The following is a 20110-nucleotide window of genomic DNA, read 5'->3' as shown; positions in this document are numbered from 1 at the left end:
TACCTGCCAGCCTGCTCTCCCAGTCTACCTTAGCCAATTCATCCCTCATCCTATCATATTTCCCTCTGTTCAAACAGAGGACACTGGTTTGGGACCAAACTTTCTCCTCTTCCATCTGAATCAGAAATTCGACCATATTGTGGTCACTAGACCCAAGAGGGTCCTTCACAATAAGATCCTTAATTCTACCTACCTCGTTACACAATACCAGATCCAAAATAGCTCGTTCCCTCGTCGGTTCCGTAAGCTTGGTACAGAGGCATGAGTGGCTTTTAGCGGATGTTGGGAGGGTGGGAGATGGGGAGGACCTTTGGATCAGCCCACCATTTTTAAATGGCTCCCAAGTCAACCCTACTCGGTGAAAATCCAGGCCAACATTTCAAGTGGTGACTTTTCATCAGAACTGGGAAAGTTAGAAATGTAATAACTTTTTAGTCGGTGAAATGGTGGAGGATGGAAAAAGAACAAAACTGAAGGTCTGTGATAGTGTGGAAGATGGGTGGCATCAAATTATAAAAGAGTTGGTGGGGACAAGCACAGTCCAACAACGGAACGAGCTGCCAAAGGAACTAGTCACAGCCCCATCACTTGAAATCTTCAAGATTCATCTTTCGATTATTTCCATTTGTGGGGTTTCATTCATAGAACTCACGTTCAGCAGGTCCTACTTGGTTTCACTAGCACTACCCAAATAAATGTTGGCAGAATATGAATGTTAGCCTGTGAGACAGACACGATTAAAGCAAAAGGAGACTATTGGTATGAGGAAGGCAATAGATCCTTTGAGCTAATCCACTTGGACTGGGAGGGTGGAAATGGATTGGTTGGAGCATAAGACATGTGTAACTGCAGTGCAACAAAATACCTCCTACTATACCTCTTACAATGGAGACATAAATACCTCCTACAAAATGCCTCCAACTGCTTCATTTTGGGCTGTCCTGGAAAACAGTATTTATAATTGAAAACAAGCTAAAGTTTATTTATTAGTCACTAGTGAGGCTTACATTAACACTGCAATGAAGTTGCTGTGAAATTCCCCTAGTTGCCACACTCTGGCGCCTGTTCAGGTCAATAAACCTAACCAGCACGTCTTTCAGACCACGGGAGGAAACCGGAGCACCTGGAGGACACCCACGCAGACACCGGGAGAACGTGCAAACTCCACACAATCAGTGACCCAAGCCAGGAATCGAACCCGGGTCCCTGGCGCTGTGAGGCAGCAGTGCTAACCACTGTGCCGCCGTGCTGAAAAAACCCAGATTTCCCAGTCCATGTGTATTGTGTTATAGGCCATCAAATCATCTTTGTCTCCCCTTAATCTTGAATAAGTGACTGTATATCGTAATAAGGAATGTAGTAAGTGGTGTAGCGATGGGAAGAATGTTACACAATAAAGGAGATAACTGCTAACTGATTTAACAAATGCTTAGCAACAGCTGCTATTCACTCTGACAAATTAAAATGCGTGCTCTGTTTGCAAACTTCTGTCTAATAGTATTCTTCAGTTTTGAAAGATGCGTAATGCTAACCTCCTTTGCCAATTTTGTGCAAAGGAGGTTTTATATATGACAGTAGTTTAAGCCCAAGCTGCTAATCAAAATGGTTTTCCTTCTTTCTTGCTCTGTAATAGTGACAAATAAAAGAAAGAAAATGCAAACCTATTTCATCATGTCAGGACTATCAGTGGATGTGCTGGGTATTATAGTCAACGGTCCCTTCATTCACCCAGTATTTGTTAACCCCTTCCAACACTTAAAAGACTTCCAAAATCTGCGTGCCTTTTACTTTTGCATGCAAATGATTTATTTGTGTTACTACTACCTCTTCTGGTGCTGGAATGTAACCTCTCCATGCCGGATGGCATCTAGTACTTTGGTCAAAACGGAGGTTTGTTTGACCACGTGGGTATCGGAGCTGAGTCCAATCATGTCCTGCTTCAAGAGTCACCTTGGCTGATTGCTCCCCTGCTTAACTTAGGGCAACTGAAATCAATTGCATAGAAGCAGATTACTGCAAATGCTGGAAATCTGAAATAAACACAAGAGTGCTGGATAAATTCACCAGTTCTGGCAGCTTCTGTGCTGCGAGAAATGGAATGAATATTCTGAGTCCAATATGACTCTTTGGAAGAGGCGCCAAGTTCTTCAGTCGTGCTCAATGGATTATGTTTTAATAAGTCATGTAAGGACACCTTTTCCTGTTAATAAATAGAGGCATAGTGCAGTCTGCTGAGCCTTCTTGGAAATCTTTAACATGGTGATGGCAGCTGTTTAAATGGTTTTCTGCCAGCCAATTCCCTGGCTTGGCAGTTACCATTCTACACATGCTGCGCACCTTTCGTGTAACAGTTTCAAAGCAGCACTGGTGTGTACAATTGGTACTTCAGTGAACTTAATACGCACCTTCCTCCTTCCCTTCAACACCAAATTCCATTGAACATCTGTAGAAATGCAGAAGCAAACTAGCCAGAACACACTGTAACACAGCAGTGTTTTTTCATTTGCATATGCCTCGAAACTACTGAACAAGTTGACCCATAAAGTGACGAGATGCTTCTTAATCCACAGTGTTCCTCCTTGAATGGTGTAAAAACATTAATAATACTGGCTTCACTGTAGCACCATGAGAGTGGCATCTAACGACTTCACATAGGCTCTATTAATCTTCCCGTTTAGTTTTACTGAAATAAATCTGCTTGAAAAGGGCTTTGTCACCATGGTAAAGTCTCTTTGTCAAGTTTGTTTACAGGCAGGTGTGTGGTGGCGTCATTGCCACTGTCATTGTGACTTTGCCAGCTACATCTGCTGCCGTTACAAATGATTTTTGCAAAAATTTAGTCTTGACGACAGACTGCCCCGTTTGCTCTGTGAGTGCAGCCAATGAAGGGCGGAGCTTTACAGGCAGGAAAGGTCAGGCTGATGCTGACCCCCATTTGGTGCTGATCAGCCGGGTGATGGGAGGGTTAGTACAATTGAGCTCAGTACTGTGATTTACAAGGAGAAAATTGCTCGAGCTTCTCACGCACATTTGCAATCCAAACAGCCTATTTGAAATGTATGTGTATGGGTATCAATTGAGGGGAAGATTGGGCTCGGATGTGATGCAACTTCCCTGCAGTCAAACAATCTGCTCAGTGTAAAGTTTATATTTAAATGATGGATACCCAGGATGAAATAAAGAGCAATAGATTCCCAGTGTACTTCAGTGGCTTTGATGGGTAGTGGCTGTTGCTACATGGGCAAACATAGCCATTTTTTTCTCAATGGATAGGTCCCGCAAACAGCAATGAAATATGTGATCTGTTTATTTGTTGGAGAGCATTATATGGGGGATCAAGCATGGTAACCAGAAAATGTCCCTTAGACAGTCCCTTCACTGCTGGAATGTCTCACCCAAAGACTAATAGAATTCCTCCTGTAATTGGTGTTTATGGGTGACAGGCGAGTCGGCTTTTGGGCTGATTTGGTGGAAAAACATGGCTGCTTCTGAACCAGAGTAATCCAGACTTGAAACTTTAGCTCTGTTCTCTCTCCACAGATGCTGTCATACGTGCTGAAATTTTCCAGCGTTTTCTGTTTTTGTATAAATAATGGATACTTGGGATGAGAGGAAGAGCAAAATATCCATTTTCACGTAGCTTCCCAGTCTGCTTTGTGTGCTTTGAAGCATGATATTGTACAAAATATTATTTGTATACTTGAGACAGAGGCACAGAAGTACAAATTAAAAGGTTGTATTAGGTGTTATGGTTTTGTGTGCAGTATTATTAATCACACTGTGATTTAAAAAAAAACAGTTAGCAAATTATCACATCAAAACCACATTGGAATCATAGATGCTTCTCTGGCAGTTATTCAAGATGTACCCATTATGGTTTGAATGCATATCAATAAAATGTAAAACAGTGAACCGCCTCCTTGTCTCTCGACCCTGGACCCTAGTTATTCAGTGTGATCCACAGCACAGGTTCTCGATATTCCTGTGTTCACCGAGATCAATTGTCTTTGCATTTCCAGGCCTTGGCTGGTACTTCCCACTGGTTGGCAAATTGGTTAAAAAAAAAAAGAGGCACAAATTTAAGATCATCCTAAAATGAATTGAAGGAGTGATTTTTAAAAAAAAACTTTTTTTTGCATACAAATGATGACGAGAATGTGGAATTTTCTGTTGAAGTGGAGCCTATAAATTCTGTTACAAAGGAATTAAAATATTGATTGAATGTAGAAATATTGAAGGGCATGGGTCAGACGAATGGGATTGAACCAGGTTTTTCATAGGGTGCAGACTTGATGGACTAGCCAGTCTATTTCTATAGGGTGTGGTGATGGTGTTGGGATCAGCAGGTTAATGAAGAGTGGGAAAGGCTTAGTGGGCATTGTAGCCGAGCTCAACTTTGTCCTGACTCAACGCCCACCTAAGTGGTATTTCAACAAAGGTCACTGAATGGCAGTGAGGTATGGAAATCTTTGACCCCGTAGCCATCTTTGCATCTGTGGCTTAATAGTGCACTACATCACAACATATGACAATTTTGCCACTTTTCTATTTGAATGCTGGGGCAGCATGGTGGCACAGTGGTTAGCACTGCTGCCTCACAAAGCCAGGGACCCAGGTTCAATTCCGGCCTTGGGTCACCCTGTCTGTGTGAAGTTTGCACATTCTCCCCATGTCTGCGTGGGTTTCCGGGTGCTTCGGTTTCCTCCCGCAGTCCAAAGATGTGTGGGTTAGGTTGATTGGCCATGCTGACTTGACCCCAGCATCAGGGGATATATGTGGGGTTACAGGAATAGGGCCTGGGTGGGATTGTGGTCGGTGCAGACTCAATGGGCTGAATGGCCGCCTCCTACATTGTAGAGGTTCTATGATCTTAACTGTGAAATCTGATATTCTTTAAAGAAACCTATTAGCATTCCAGATGTTTTTAGATTGATTTTGTGAATGTTGGCATAAATTAGGATTTTGTACTGCTTTAATTTACACTCACTTTGCATTTCTAATGTGCTTTGCAGGTGATCTTGATTCTCACAAAACTCTTCCATTCAGATATGGGGAAGGTTCTGGAAAGTTCTCTGTGGAGGTGAGTCACCTTTTGTTTGTTTTGTGTACAAATGCCAGCAAAAATGAACGTGTGCAGCTTTCCGAGTGAGGAGGAGACCAGTACAGGAATGACAATGTGAACAGATGGATGGATGGCTGCCTGGCTCAAAATCTGTTATTTGCTTGCCTTAATATTGAAAATCTGCATTTCTCTCTTTTTATTGGATCTTGCAACAAATCCCACAAGGATTATCGGATTTGAATCTAATGATTTCAGCAATAACAATTTTTGCTCATTCTGTGCAGGACTTTGCAAAAACAAAAATTGTACTGGATTACCCTTTCAACTTGTGAACCAGCTGATCAGGTCACTCATGAAGTCTTATGATTCATCTCTGTCAGTAATTGTTGACAGTACTTTCATCCCTCCTTAGTTTGTGACTGGATTTCAATAAAACTGTCAGGCACAGGAATGAACACTTCATTCAGCAAAGCTGATACATGGCTTCAAGACACTTTAATTACATGCCTCCTTTACACTACCAGGTTTTCACCAATGGCAAAACGCCTTTCATGATGATAAAAAAGAAAGCACCTGAATTTATATGGTGCTCTTTACAACTTCAGAATATCCCAAAATTCCCCACAGCCAATTAAATACTCTTTGATGCATAGTCATTTTATAATGAAGGAACAGCCATCTTGCACGGATTAATATCTTTCAAATAGCAATGCTGTAATGATTAAATGGCTTTATTAATCATGGTTGAGGGATAAATATTGGCCACAAGACTGGGAGAACTCCCCAAATTTCTTCAAGTGTTGCCGTGGAATCTTTTACTTTAATAGTTCATCCAAAAAGCAGACCTCTGACAGTCTGCAGAGAGGACTTGAAACCACAATCTTAAGACTCAGTGTGATGATGGTAGTGCAATTGATATGGATATACATATATTGTCTTTTGTGTTTGAGGGGAATGTTTAAAAATTCAGCTTTATGCTGCAGGCAGTCAGTATCTCTGGAGAGAATGCAACACAAATGCTGGGAGAGTAGGATAATTATTCATTTCAACCTTGCATGTGTTTAAGTAGAGCTAATGGACTTTTGTTTACTTAAGTTCCCCTGGGATTTCTGATTAGAGTAATTGACAGGATCATATGATTATGTGGTTTATGTGCAGACCTGTGTCTGTGGCAGAGAAAAAAAGCTTTTGCAGAAAGTAGTTTGGTTTGCAGCTGAAGTTAGAAAGATTTTTCAGTCTTCTGGAACTCTATCTCTCTGAAAGCTCCAAGCCTGTTAACTAATGTTAAAGCAAATATGCCTGGGTTTGATAACTATTAATTTAAAAGTGGGGGATTTGATTTATGTATGAATAGGAGTTATTTGGAACTGAAACAGTCTTAAGCTGGAAAGAGTTGCTTCCTTTCATTTTTAAATATTGTTCAAGTGTTAATGGTTAAGCTGTTTTATTCGTTAGTTATATTTAAACTGTGTTATTAAATAAAGTTTGTTTCACTATAAGAGATCCCTAATTTGTCAGGGAAATTAATCCTGGAGTGAAGTATTCTTTCCTCATATTTATGCCAAAATAGAAAAATTGTTGGGCCTAGTCTGGCTTCACAATATACCATGGAGTTCTGTTCCAGGACCCTAATAACCTTGAGAGTGCTACCACTGAATCATGGCTAACACCAATCTTCATTAGAAGACACATATGCCTTCACTGCCAAACAGTTGAAAGCTGGCTGCCTCCAATTTAAAATGCTGGTAGTAGTGAATTTAAACAGTGTGTACTTGTTGGACATAACTGTGGTCCAGCCATGCTTGGGATTGGCCGGAGTGAAATCATCATTACAACGCTGGGAAAGGTCTGTGGCCATACTAGCAAAGTCATAAGAGGAACATTTTTACTAACTATGAATCCTGTGAACAGACGCTTCTTGGCTACTGTCAGATCTGTTCCTTGACAGAAACAACAGAAACCAGCACAATTGCAAATTGTCCATGAGTATTGAAATCCAAGAAGAAACCAAGTTGTTGTTTGTAGTTTATGCCCAGTGGAAGTGGCTCTGCAGTGTGTTGAGGCTGCCAATTCTTTTTAGTCACATTGCATTCATGCACCTGAGGTGAGTGAGGTGTTCACAACTTATGTTTGTGAATGAAAGTTTCTGAGGAGGGGCCCTGGCTGATATTGTAGGAAGGTCTCTAACAAGGCAGCAATTAAAAACCATTTTGATGGGCTCTGTTCAGAGGTAGAGTTCACTCCCAGCAAGAACAAAATTATGACACATTGCACTCGGGAAAAACCACCCTTAAAGCGTCTTGTTCATATTGCAACATTGTCGTTTTGTCAGAGCAGCCTTTTTGCTGAAACAATTGTTGCCTCTGTATTCAGACGCAAGTCTTGTGCCTCGTCTCAAGGATGCATCTCAGACCTTCTGTATTGAACAATGCTGCCTCCTTTACCTCATGGCACTGCTACTGGACTTGAGACTGCCAGCATCAGCTGTGCTATGGAGTAATTGCATGTCCAGAGAGAATTGAGTCATTTGAGCACTTCACCACACTGCCATTAACAGCAGCTCTGACTTTGTGGTAGGGTGGGAAAACCAAGAAGGCAGTCCTGCTACATCTGGAATGCTCAAGACCCATTAAAAGAGATGGTTTTCACTGGAACCTCTGCCTTCATGGCATGTAAACAGCTGTGGATGGGAGATTGATCAGAAACGAACCAGTAGAACTTCCAACCTAAGTATGAGGGGGTGTAATATCAGGTAACGGGTTGGTCCCTGCAATTATCTGCCACGTTTAAAATATTAAAGTTTTAAATATTATTTATTAGTGTTATAAGTAGGCTTATATTACCACTGCAGTGAAGTTACTGTGAAAATCTCCGGCGCCTGTTCAGGTACACAAAGGAAGAATTTAGCATGGCCAATGCACCTAACCAGCATGTCTTTCAGACTGTGGGAGGAAACCCACGCAGACATGGGGAGAACATGCAGACTCCACACAGACAGTCACCCAAGCCGGTGTTGTGAGGCAGCAGTGCTAAGACAACAAAGAGGAAAATTGAGCATCATAGACAGCCAATCATATAGTGCACATTTATGCCCTGCAGATGTTCATAGTATAATACAGCAGAAAAGGCGGCCAGTTTGCCTATGTTGACTGTGGTGGTGCTTTGAAAGAGCTATCCAATTAGTTCCGCTCCTCAACCCTTTCTCTGCAAAAAAAATTCTCTCTTGAAAACTACCATTGAATATATTCTCACCCATAAAGGCAGTGCCATTTGGCTGTGTTTACTTTCAGATTGGCACATAGACAGATTCACAATGTCAACATTGTTGAAGCAGAAACATTGAGCTTCAATACAGCTGTGGAACCTAGTCTCCCAGCTACCAATGGGTGATAACATAAAGTGGTGTTATTTCGTTCTTTCTCTATCATCTGTGCATCACATACCCATTCTGTGCTAACTAATGATGTCCAAAAACAACTAACAAGATAAATACATGAATACATCTTCCTCATATAAAAATGCACACACAAGTGCACATATGTGCCCAAAGAATGCAACATCATAAACGTAAGGAACAAGGCAGTCTAAATGCAAGCATAGGAATCGCATCAAATGGTGTGCATACTGGGCGCACAAACACAGTCCTTAGGGTGAACTTATATTCAATACCTAAATACCAGCATTAATCCAGAAGTATGAAATCTGCTAGATGATGTTGGGGGTGTTGTTGACAAGTAGAGTGTCTCAGAGAGGGAACAGGGCTAGTAGTCCATGTGGACTATTGACTAGATGTGATAGAAACTGGTGCTATCGGAATACGACTTTGGACTGGGGGCTGCAAGACTGGAGGTGGCAATAAGGACCGCGGCTCTTGAACAGATATCAGTGTCTCCAACTTGGGGGCAGCTCAGAGATTCATCCCAAAGTCAGTGATTGAGACAGGAATGTGGGATCCATTGTGTGGTTGACCCAATATCTGACACTTCTGACCCCACTTGAGCTGCGGATAGATAGACAGATTGCTCAGCAGTTTTGTCCGGGTTTGCAGGATGTTTGGGATTATTCACCATGGGTACTAGGACCATGGCTGGAAGTGGGGTAGATCACCGAACCAGTGCAAATGGAAGGGACCGTGATTGGATATATTGTGTTATAGAGCTGGAAACCAATGAATTTGTGAAAATTGCACAAGCCATCATTGATGGCAGTAACCAAGTAACTTTGGCTTGTTGTGATTGGCGTCAAGGTAGACCAGCTCACCAGCATCAGCTAAGTTGAATGGCTGTGTCCCTAGGGGATCTTGGACTTCTGATTGGATGGGTGATTGCCTTGATGGAATTGGTATTGAGGCTCAGTAACCCTGTGGCTGAACAAAGGTATCTGCACATTGGTGAATTGGTGTCTCTGTGTCCATAATTCTCTAGCAGGAAGGCCATGCGAATGAAGATAGGATGTGCAGTGGTGATGGATAGGGCCAAAGGTGTGATGGGGGTTTTTATGAGGTCTGCAAGATCTTCAAGCAGTGTGATCTCATTGACAATCCCTTGGCCAGATTGTTGTCCTTGAGGGAGCATGGGCTCATCTCATTCTGTATGTACTGGAGGAAGGATGGAGTTGAGATCCATAAACATTGGTGCTGGAATTACCAGTTAACACAGGCATTTGGCTCGTCGAATTGACACATTGGTTTCAATGAACGGAGCGCCTCCAGTACCTCAACATCAATGTTCCCCAAAACCAAGCCTTCAGAGACAAAGTTGTGATGGTCTTTGGACAGGAAGAAGTGTATTTCATCAGCACCAGGTAAAGGCAGTGAACCATCAGCCTGTTGTGTAGATTGGCATGAACTCTTGACTGAGACACTGAGTCTCATAGCTGTGGATGCGCAGATCATGTTGCCAATAGCTCCACTGTCATTAGACACCCAAAAAGCATGGTGCTTGAGGAATGTGTCTAATGTGACGAACCTGTACATGGAGTGCAGCTGATGCCAATGAAACGTCAGCAGGTTCCTTATCCCCTTCATCTAAACAAGCATCTGCAACATTATCGTTATAATCCACGATAGCATCTATCTTCCAATATGGCATCTATCTCATGAACTTTAACCATGTTATGAAAGTCTTGATCAGACAGAAAGGTTAGGATCAAGCCCAAAAGTGTAAATTGGGTTCGGACACCAATGTTCAAATGAATTGGCATCTCAATCTTTCCTCGGCATCACTGCTTCAGTGTCTGATGCATAGCTGCTATAGTTTATGCTGTTACAGGACTGTAACATTGTGGACTGAATAGAAGTCAATATTCTCGTATAAGTGGCAAACAAGCTCACCAATTTACTTCGAAGAGGGATTAAAAATGCTTTGATGTTGTCACAATGCTGGTATGCTGCGTCTACTTTCAGATTGGCACATAGGATCACAATACCAACAGTGTTGAGGTGGAAACGTGGAGCTTTAAGGCAGCCAAGAAAATGGACCATGCACAATGATTTAAAATGGCCATGCCCATGAGGGAAATCAGGCTGCCAGCCACTGAAGGGTTTTGATATACAGTGGCGCAGAGCATTCCAACTCACTATTGACAGTTTTGCCCCATGTTTGTAGTCTGGGATGACTACACGTTGTGTAATCAGATGATGTGACCATATCAGTTGGACTCTAATGGTGCCTACTTACAAATATTTTAGTTTTGTTTTTATAGTTTGACAAATAGCTTCATGTGAAGCTTTGTACTGTCACACCTCTTGGAGGAAGAGTTTCTATGTTTGCTGTGTGTAGTTATGTTGTGCAATAAGAAGAAATGCTGTTTATAAATAGAAACTTAGAATTGTCCAGCTCAGATGGTGGCCATTCAGCCCATTATACCTGTGCTGGCTCTTCTAAAATTTGGAGAAGTGTATAATTGCTCACAAATTGCCCTTTTGATATTTTAGTTCAATTTCAGTATCATTCCCCTACCACCTCCTAATTCCTGGAAAGGGAACTCGAGCACAAATGTTCATCTTCAACACCTGGCAGTAATCTAACAGAGCAGAATCGACCACTTATTGTCAAAGCTGCCCAATTATGATTCCAAGCAGTGAAGTGGAAAATGTACCCTAGTGTCTTTACAGAGTAATAATTAGCTGTCAGCAAATTGAGGCGGTGAACACACTTACAGGCAATTTTGCAGTGCAGCTGCTATATTCTATCTTGAATCAATTTTCAGATATTACGTTTCTAAGAATGTTAAGGTATTGGTAAATCTCCAAATAAAAATTTCCTAGAATCTGGCTTGGGGAAACTCACTGGTCATTTATTTTATTCTTTGTAGTGTGGCATGGATGACTTGCCACTTGTACGTTTTTCATTTTAAGTAAATATCTAGAATTGCCACATTTTCGCAAAGCTGGGATGGGATAAGGCTGGAGTGATCGGAGCGGGGGGATATATTTGGTGCAATGGGTGGGCTCAGACCATTTGAATGGTGCCTTTAGAAGTACCTCCTCTTCCATCTTGGAAGTGGCCAAGGCTCGTACTGCACAAACTCTGAACAGTTCCTACCTAAAATGCCAATCAGGGTCCATTTATATCATACTACCCTGATTTGCATATTCAAGGAGCCTACTGCCTGTGAGAGTTATCTTCTGAAAATGCAGATATTGACAGGACTGGTAGCTGAAGCTTGCAAAATGTAATCTTTCAGGTATTGATTTGTTGTCATAAGTGTTCTCATACTCTTTCAATATCGGCCCTTCATGTAATGTGTCTGTTGAACTCTAGCTTCATGTCTGCTTCAATTTCCAGTATTTTATTATCTTCAGAGATGATAACTAGCGAGTGTTTATGTCTCCCTGTCCTCGCATGTTTTCAAGTTATTTTCTTAGGCCAAGACAACAAGCTGATCATGTGTACTGTGGTCTCTGCCATTGTAAAGTATAACAATCACAAAGTAACTTGTGATAATGGCTCAGGTTATTTATCTGCTGATTTTCCATTTGTTACTAGCAAGAAGTACCTTAGCCTAGATGTTACTAGCGAGACAGTGTATGAACACAGAACATATTTGGACCATAAGGCCATAAGTTATAGGAGCAGAATAGGCATTCAGGCCATTGAGTGTGCTCCGCCATTTAGTCATGGCCGATATGATTCTCATTCTCATTCTCCTGCCTTCTCCCCATAACCATTGATCCTCTTATTGTCAAGAACCTATCGATCTCTGTCTTAAACACATTATTTTGTCTGCTTATCTAATGGAAGCACTAACCTGCTTTATTTTAAATAGGTTTAATTTATTGGGTGTCGTGCCAGAGAACTGGCAAATAGCAAGTGACCAAATATGTCCAGGTAATTATAGACAAGTCAGCTTAACATCGGTGTTAGAAAAAGTGGAATCTTTACTCAAAAAGAGAATAGAGGAAAATCTGGAAATGAAATATATAATAATATGGATTTCAAAAGAGAGAATCTTGCTTGGGTAACATTATTGAATTTTTTGAAGAGGTGATAGAGAGAGTAAATAATGGGATTGTGGTCGATGCACTGTATCTGAATTTTCACAAGGACTTTGATAAGGGACCCTATAATAGATTAACGAATAACGTAAGAGAATGTGGAATCAGGGAACAAGTGGTAGAATGGATTGCTAGCTGGCTTCAAGACAGAAAACAGAGAGTGGGAATTGTGATAGAAGGTCAGAGGGATGTTCTACAAGGATCAGTTGGCTGGAACCACTCTTCTTCACAACGTACATGAACAGTTTAGACCTTGGAATCAAAAAGGCAATTTCTAACTTTGTAAATGACACCAATTTGGAGGAGAGATGGTCAAGTTGTTAATAAAGCTATAACAAATTATAGGAGAACATTAATAAATTGGCATATTTGGCAAATTACACTTAACACAGGTGAGTGTGAGGTAGTACATTTTAGTAGAATGGGGAGATCACTTAACTTGAAAGGTGCAAGTGGAATAGAGGAATAACAAGATCTTGGAGTACAAATCCATCAATTATTAAAAGTTGCACCACAGGTTACCAAAGCCATAAAATAGCAAGCCAACTTTATTTCTAGAGGGATAGAGCTGAAAAGTAACACTAAATCGGCATCAAACTTGGTTAGCCCATATTAAATTATTGCATGCAGTTTTGGTAGCCATATTATAAAAGGGAATAGAGACACTGGATAGAGTGCCGAGAGGATGATACCGGAAGCTGGGTGTACGTATCAGGAATGGATTCCAAAGATCTTAATCAAGTCTTAAAGAGAAACTACCACCTTATTCTAACACTGAAAGAGATCACAGCAGCACTGGCAGGGCAAAACCTTTCAGCAAGCTTCATGCTAGAAATAGCTCCTGAAATGTGAAGCTTGATGAGGACTCTTTGCTGTTGACACATTCAATACACATTTTGATTAGTACAAATTCCTGTGTCCATCTATTGGCCTTAAAGTGAGCCAGGATCTATTTCAGCAGAAAATTGATGAGACATACGGAAAATGTAAAGGAGCAGTCAGCATAAGCTGATGATACCTATATCCATGTTGTAGATACAAAAGATCTTAACTACTATCTATATGGAGAGAATCAGGAAAGCTGGGATTAGGTTAAATACATTGTGAAAGTGAGAGAAGGCCAGTTTTTCAGAATGGTGTGCACACCTGACACAGTCACACTGAATCCTGCAAAAAAGAATCACAGCATTCTCCGAGATGTATTTTCCAAGAGACAAGAAAGAGTTGAGATGTTTCCTTGACTTGATTCAGTATGATTTCTTTCATATCTCACATGACAGAACACACATCAAACTTACGAGAGCTGATGAGAGAGCATATTGTATACCTGTGTCAGAGTCACACGAGAGGAGTTTCAGCACACTTGAATGCAAGGAGACAAGTCTGTCAGAAATCAACAGGGAGAAACCTGTTAGTCTGCAAGTAAATGCTGCTACAAAAGGATTGGGGGCAAGCCTGGTACAAGAGGGAAAATGGATTGCATTTGTATCCAAAGCTCTAACATCAGCTGAGATCAGTTATGCCAACGCAGAAAGAGAACTTTGGGCAATCGTGTATGGATGTGAGAAATTTTATATACATCTCTATGGGAGGACGTTCATTGTTGAGAGCGATCTTCATCCATTGGAGCAGATCTACAAGACAATTCTAGATTAAGCACCAGCAGGACTGCAAGGCTTCAGAGTTATGATTTCACTCTGAAATACAAGTCAGAAAGTGAAATGGTGTTAGCAGATGTCCTATCTCGGTTGTCGCAATGGGAGAAACATGAAGTACGAGATCTAGGTATGAACATCCATCACTGAGTGAAGATAACACCACTGAAACTGAATCAATTATAGATGAGACCAGCAAAGGTAAGAGTTACAGATGCCCTCTTGGCAAGTGATCCAGGGATGGCTTGATAAGATTATTCCCACGAAACTCATCTCCAAACTCCGTGGCCTGGGCCTCGGCACCACCCTCTGCGACTGGATCCTGAACTTCCTAACTCTCAGACCACAATCAGTAAGGATAGGTAACAACACCACCTCCACGATCATCCTCAACACCAGTGCCCCACGCGGCTGTGCTCTGAGCCCCCTACTATACTTATACACCTATGACTGTGCGGCCAAATTCCCCTCCAATTCGATTTTCAAGTTTGCTGACGACACCACCGTAGTGGATCAGATCTCAAACAATGACAAGACAGAGTATAGGAATGAGATAGAGAATCTGGTGAACTGGTGTGGCAACAATAAACTCTCCCTCAATGTCAACAAAACGAAGGAGAATGTCATCGACTTCAGGAAGCGTAAAGGAGAACATGACCCTGTCTCCATCAATAGGGACAAAGTAGAAAGGGTCGAGAGCTTCAAGTTTCTAGGTGTCCAGATCACCAACAACCTGTCCTGGTCCCTCCATGCCGACACTATTCTTAAGAAAGCCAACCAACGCCTCTACTTTCTCAGAAGACTAAGGAAATTTGGCATGTCAGCTACGATTTTCACCAACTTTTACAGATGCACTATCGAAAGCATTCTTTCTGGTTGTATCACAGCTTGGTATGGCTTCTGCTCTGCCCAAGACTGCAAGGAACTATAAAAGGTCGTGATTGTAGCCCAATCCATCACGCAAACCAGCCTCCCATCCATTGGCTCTGTCTACACTTCCCGCTGCCTCGACAAAGCAGCCAGCATAATTAAGGACCCCACGCACCCTGGACATTCTCTCTTCCACTTTCTTCCTTCGGGAAAAAGATATAAAAGTCTGAGGTCACGTACCAACCGACTCAAGAACAGCTTCTTCCCTGCTGCTGTCAGACTTTTGAATGGACCTACCTTGCATTAAGTTGATCTTTCTCTACACTTTAGCTATGACTGTAACACTACATTCTGCACTCTCTTGTTTCCTTCTCTATAAACGGTATGTTTTGTCTGTATAGCAGCAAGAAACAACACTTTACTCTCTATGTTAATACATGTGACAAATTCAATCAAAGATGCAGCAAACATAGATCATTGTATTGGTTTATCAGAGATGACATCTCACTTGATTATGGTGTTCTGCTTGATGATCCAGAATAATTATGCCCAAAATGATGGAGAAAGAACTTCTCGAAGATATATGAAAACCACATGGGAGTGGAGAAGTGTAAGCCTAGAACAAGATCATACTGGATAGGCATCTACAGAGGTATTGAGAGAATTGTGTCTCCATGCAATGGATGCCAGAAGTGTAAGAACACACTACAGAAAGTGGAAATGATGACTACTGAAGCATTGTCCAGACTATGGTATACTGTGGGAGCCAATTTATTTGCACACAATCAAGAATGGTACCTCATTGTTGCAGATTGCTTCTCAAAGTTCCTTTTTTGGTGAAAGATTTGCGAGCTACACCAATTATTTCAGCAGTACAATTTCTATTTACTGAGCAAGAGATTCTTGAAAGGATATATGGAATCCAATTTGCTTTGAGAGAATTTCATTGAAAAGTATGAACTCCACTTCATCATTCATCACCCAAGGGGATCCAGGCTTATAGGAATATACATTCAGACAATCAAGAGAACCCTCAGGAGTGCTGACAGACAAAGGAAGACCCAAACCTTGCCTTACTGGCACTGGAATCTACACCCCTGAAGACTGACATGAAATCACCTGCAGAGATGCTGATGGAAGAAAGTAGAACACAATGCTGTCAAGCAAGATACTTCCTCCAAGTGACCAGGAGAAAGTAAGACAGCAACTCACTGTTGGAGGTAGAAGGAGGTCAACATTTCAGTAAGTGTGCCAGATCCCTGCCTGTGTTGTTGAAAGGACGAACTTTATTTGTATAGGATCCATTCATGAAAACCTGGAGCAAGCAAAAGCTTTTGGTGAAGTTGATACTCTAAAGTTATACATCATAGAAACTAAAACCTTTAAGCAAATGAGAAGGAACAGAGTCCATGTTTGACCTGCACCTCAGCTGAAAGATAGAAATGATCATCAACAACATCATTAACCAGTGAGTCAATATCAACAGTGTCACCAGGAAGCGACACAACAGTAGCAGCATTAAGCACAACTTCCAACACCTTGTACAATGTGCCAACTCATCACCGAGAGCGATGAATGCCAAATCTACAAGACAGAAGAAACACAACATTCTACTGTCTGAGCAATGCTGTGAACGATATCTTGAGGAAAGAAAGCTACAAATTATAACAAACCTAAAGATGTTCAGTTAAATTATAAAGTTGATTGTTAATCATCATATATTAGAAAAGTTAATTATTGGAATAGTTCTATTGGTATAGAGGCATTTTAAAAAAGAAAGATACCCGTTATGTTATTATTTGTAAAGAGCTAGGAACTAATTATTACGTGCATTTACATTGAGGGTACCACATTTTACTGCTGCACTGCAGCCAGGTACTGAACAACATCGTATCAGTCCACAAACCGCTTGGAGAACAGCAAGAAGCACATCTATGAAACGAAAGGATTTTGAGTCTAGTAGTGTGGGAATAGGGAGACATAACAATACCGTGTAGATTTATACCTCAGTTGAATGCTTGTTAGATGATGCACATTCATTTTGAAAATCTGGATTTCTAGGCTCTTTTCATCCTGAATAGATTGAACTCCGTATGTGTGAGAGATGTAGGAGGAAAATCACATCCCATGATGCAGTATATTGGCAGATTAAACTAATCTGCTAATAATTCCTCCCCCATTCTTTTTATTGATGCTGTTTCCTTTTCATTGCATACCAAAAGATACCATAACTTTTGTTTCACACACTGACCAAATTTTAGTCACTCCAGTTAATCCAGAACACAGCATGCCTTGTTACACAAAGACTACAAGTAATGTGTTCAGACTAAATTTTTTCCTCGATACTAAAGAAGCAAGGGAAGTGGTTTCTATTATAGAGTCACCTTGGTTACCTTCTTGCTACGTCTCAAGAGAGTTATCCACTTTTGGGTCTTGGCTGGAAATTTCCCAAGGGTCTGGAAGGTTGAGTTGGGGCTGCTGGTTGCAGGTGATGGAATAGATGTATGTTCTTCAGGTGGTTGAGAACTAAATCATTAGACGCCGTCGCCACAATTGTTTCCTTTCTCAGGCTCAACCATTATTTCTCCATTGTCTGGTTGTCTGCTAATCAAATCTCAGGAGGTACCAATCACTGTTTATGAACCATTGGAGTAATTGCATAATGCTATGCTTCCTCCAGGGAGCTGCACTCTCAGGTATTGTAGCTTGATTTTGGTGCTGCTGTTCCAGTGAAGTGATGGCAGTGGAGTGGAGCACTTCCAAAGAAATTCTCGAGCATGATTAAGAATGCTGCAGGATCACTTTGAACGTTGTTAATTATTGCAATGGAGGTCTTCTGGCGCAGTGGGTAAAAACAGTGCCTCTGAGGAAGAAGCTCAGGATTCAAATCCCACCCCAGGACTTGATGACCAAGGAATGTATGTTCATAATGTGGCCAAAAGAATTGGGTATCAACTTGTAAATCCCTCCGGCATATGCACTGAGTGGGAGAAATTCCTGGTTAGCCGTGTGACAAAGAAAATTGAAGTTTCTATCATCACTAGTCATAGCTCCAGAATAAAAGATGTATGTAAAAGTGCATGTGGTAGCTCAGAGCTATGATTAATGATGGGGGAAACTTATAGCATGCAAAAGTGCATTTTGCTATGGCAACTCCACTTCTTGAATGGGGGCAGTTGGTCAGTTGACTGAAGGGCTGGTGTGGATCAGATTGCTGCCAACAAGATGTGATTTGATCCCTGTTCTGGATAGGGTGGATTCAGGACCTGCCTGCCTCCCCAAGTGTTGGTGGAGATTGCATGGTGCAGATCAGACATGCCTGTGGGCTGAGAACAGAAGAATTATTGCAGTGTATTGATCCCACTGTTGCAGGAATCATTAAATCTGGCATTCTTTCTGAGCTTTATCATTTTCTTTGTCTTGAGGTTTCTGACCTGAGGTTTCTATTGACGTACTACATTCTCAAAAGCCTGTGAGTAATGGTAACTGTAATGTTAAGTGGGCCCCAGACAGCACAGTCCTCGTGTGGTTTGTAAGTTGCCTGCTATTAGTGGAAGACAATATCATGTTCTGTTGGGCCATAGTATGACCAGCTGCCCCTATGATATTTATTAGTATATTGGACATTTGTCTGCTACATGCAATTGGGATAATGTTACCTGCCTTACCGGTCCCAGGTCCAGCTTGTAATTCATGTTGGTTTGAGATTCTAGTGACATTCGAATTGGGTTTGCCTCTCAAAGTTAAATCTGTAACTGTTAAATCAGATCAGTTTGGTAACCCAATGGCACTTGCTACTTTCTTGTACATATTTTCCGAAAATCAAAACTATAAACATGATTGGATGTGTCATATTACATGGTGTGCACATATTCATCTCTAAAACAGAGATTTGAAACATTGCTTAACACATTTCTATATAATAATTATTATCTGAAGCAATAGTTATATTTTGCCATAGTTGCTATAACTATTGCTATAGTTTTAATACTTTTGCCATGAGGATAAATTTGTGCGCTTTTTGAAGTGTAGAATTTCTATGCGAGGAAATGAAACCTCTTTTTAAATTTGGCACAATATCAGCTCCAGTGTTCCCAGTCATGTCAACAGAGTAAGTCTCTTTTATACTCTTCCTCAATTTGATTTGTTAGGTTGACCCCCAAAGTTGTGAAGAGTAGCCCATGGTAAACATGTAAGCTTTGGTGCTGAGTTATCGTCAGTTTTCTGCATTGTCTCTGACAGAGCCTTTTTGTTCAGTCAGCACACTGTGAAAAGATTTTGGGCAATGCACCTATAATTTCTCAATTTACATGGCTGCGTGTGAGGCCCTAATTATGATGCAGAGCCTGACATAATTTCCCCATTTTTAAAAGTAACTCTTGGGATAGAGGCATCACTGGGAAGACAGTCATTTATTGCTCATCCCTAATTGCCCTTGAGAAGGGGTGATGAGCTACCTTCTTGAAACGCTGCGGTCATTTATAAGCCATAAGGTGTATCTTATTGAGACCAATGCTTTTGGTGGGCATTATAAATCAATGCATAAAGTACAAAAGCCAAGACATTTTGTTGAACTTGTATAAAACAATTTGACCCCATTGTGACTGTGGTCTCAATTCTGAGCACCCGAAGGCTTTGTAAAGGGTTCAAAAGGAAATTGGATAAATACTTTGGAGAAGAAAATGGGGAAAGAGCATGTTGTTGGGTGGGGTAGGACTATCTGGATTTCTTTTCAAAAGAACTAGCACAGACTCTGGCTAAATGGCCACCTTCTGTGCTGCAGTGTTTTTTTTTCTATAGAGTGCATTGCGAAAGCACCAGATAGCTACTGTTGAGTGTTAACGGGGGAGCAGTGAATATAGGAGAAACAGGAGAAACACCCGAGCCTATGATTTCTCTCCTGGTCCAGGCTCCTATAGACCCAAAGACAAGAAATGCACTTATCCTTTCCATGCAGTACAGGAGTGACTGCACTTGAAAAATCTTCATTATCTGTAAAGCACTTTATGATGTCTGGAGGCCATG

At 41.2% G+C, this 20110-nt stretch overlaps 1 protein-coding gene across 4 annotated transcripts in view; it reads left to right on the top strand.

The window, feature by feature from the left end:
• Nucleotides 1–20110, top strand: part of sorcs2 (sortilin-related VPS10 domain containing receptor 2) — a 612212-nt gene that overhangs the window by 100656 nt on the left and 491446 nt on the right. For all 4 annotated transcript variants that reach the window (XM_078213272.1, XM_078213290.1, XM_078213281.1 and 1 more), the window contains exon 2: nucleotides 5013–5080. In XM_078213272.1, coding sequence (XP_078069398.1) covers nucleotides 5013–5080 — 68 coding nt within the window. The remainder of the gene's footprint in view (nucleotides 1–5012; nucleotides 5081–20110) is intronic.

The sequence above is a fragment of the Mustelus asterias genome, chromosome 1 (assembly GCF_964213995.1).
Source record: "Mustelus asterias chromosome 1, sMusAst1.hap1.1, whole genome shotgun sequence".
NCBI classification, from domain to species: domain Eukaryota; kingdom Metazoa; phylum Chordata; class Chondrichthyes; order Carcharhiniformes; family Triakidae; genus Mustelus; species Mustelus asterias.
This window is presented reverse-complemented; position numbering and strand designations above follow the sequence as displayed.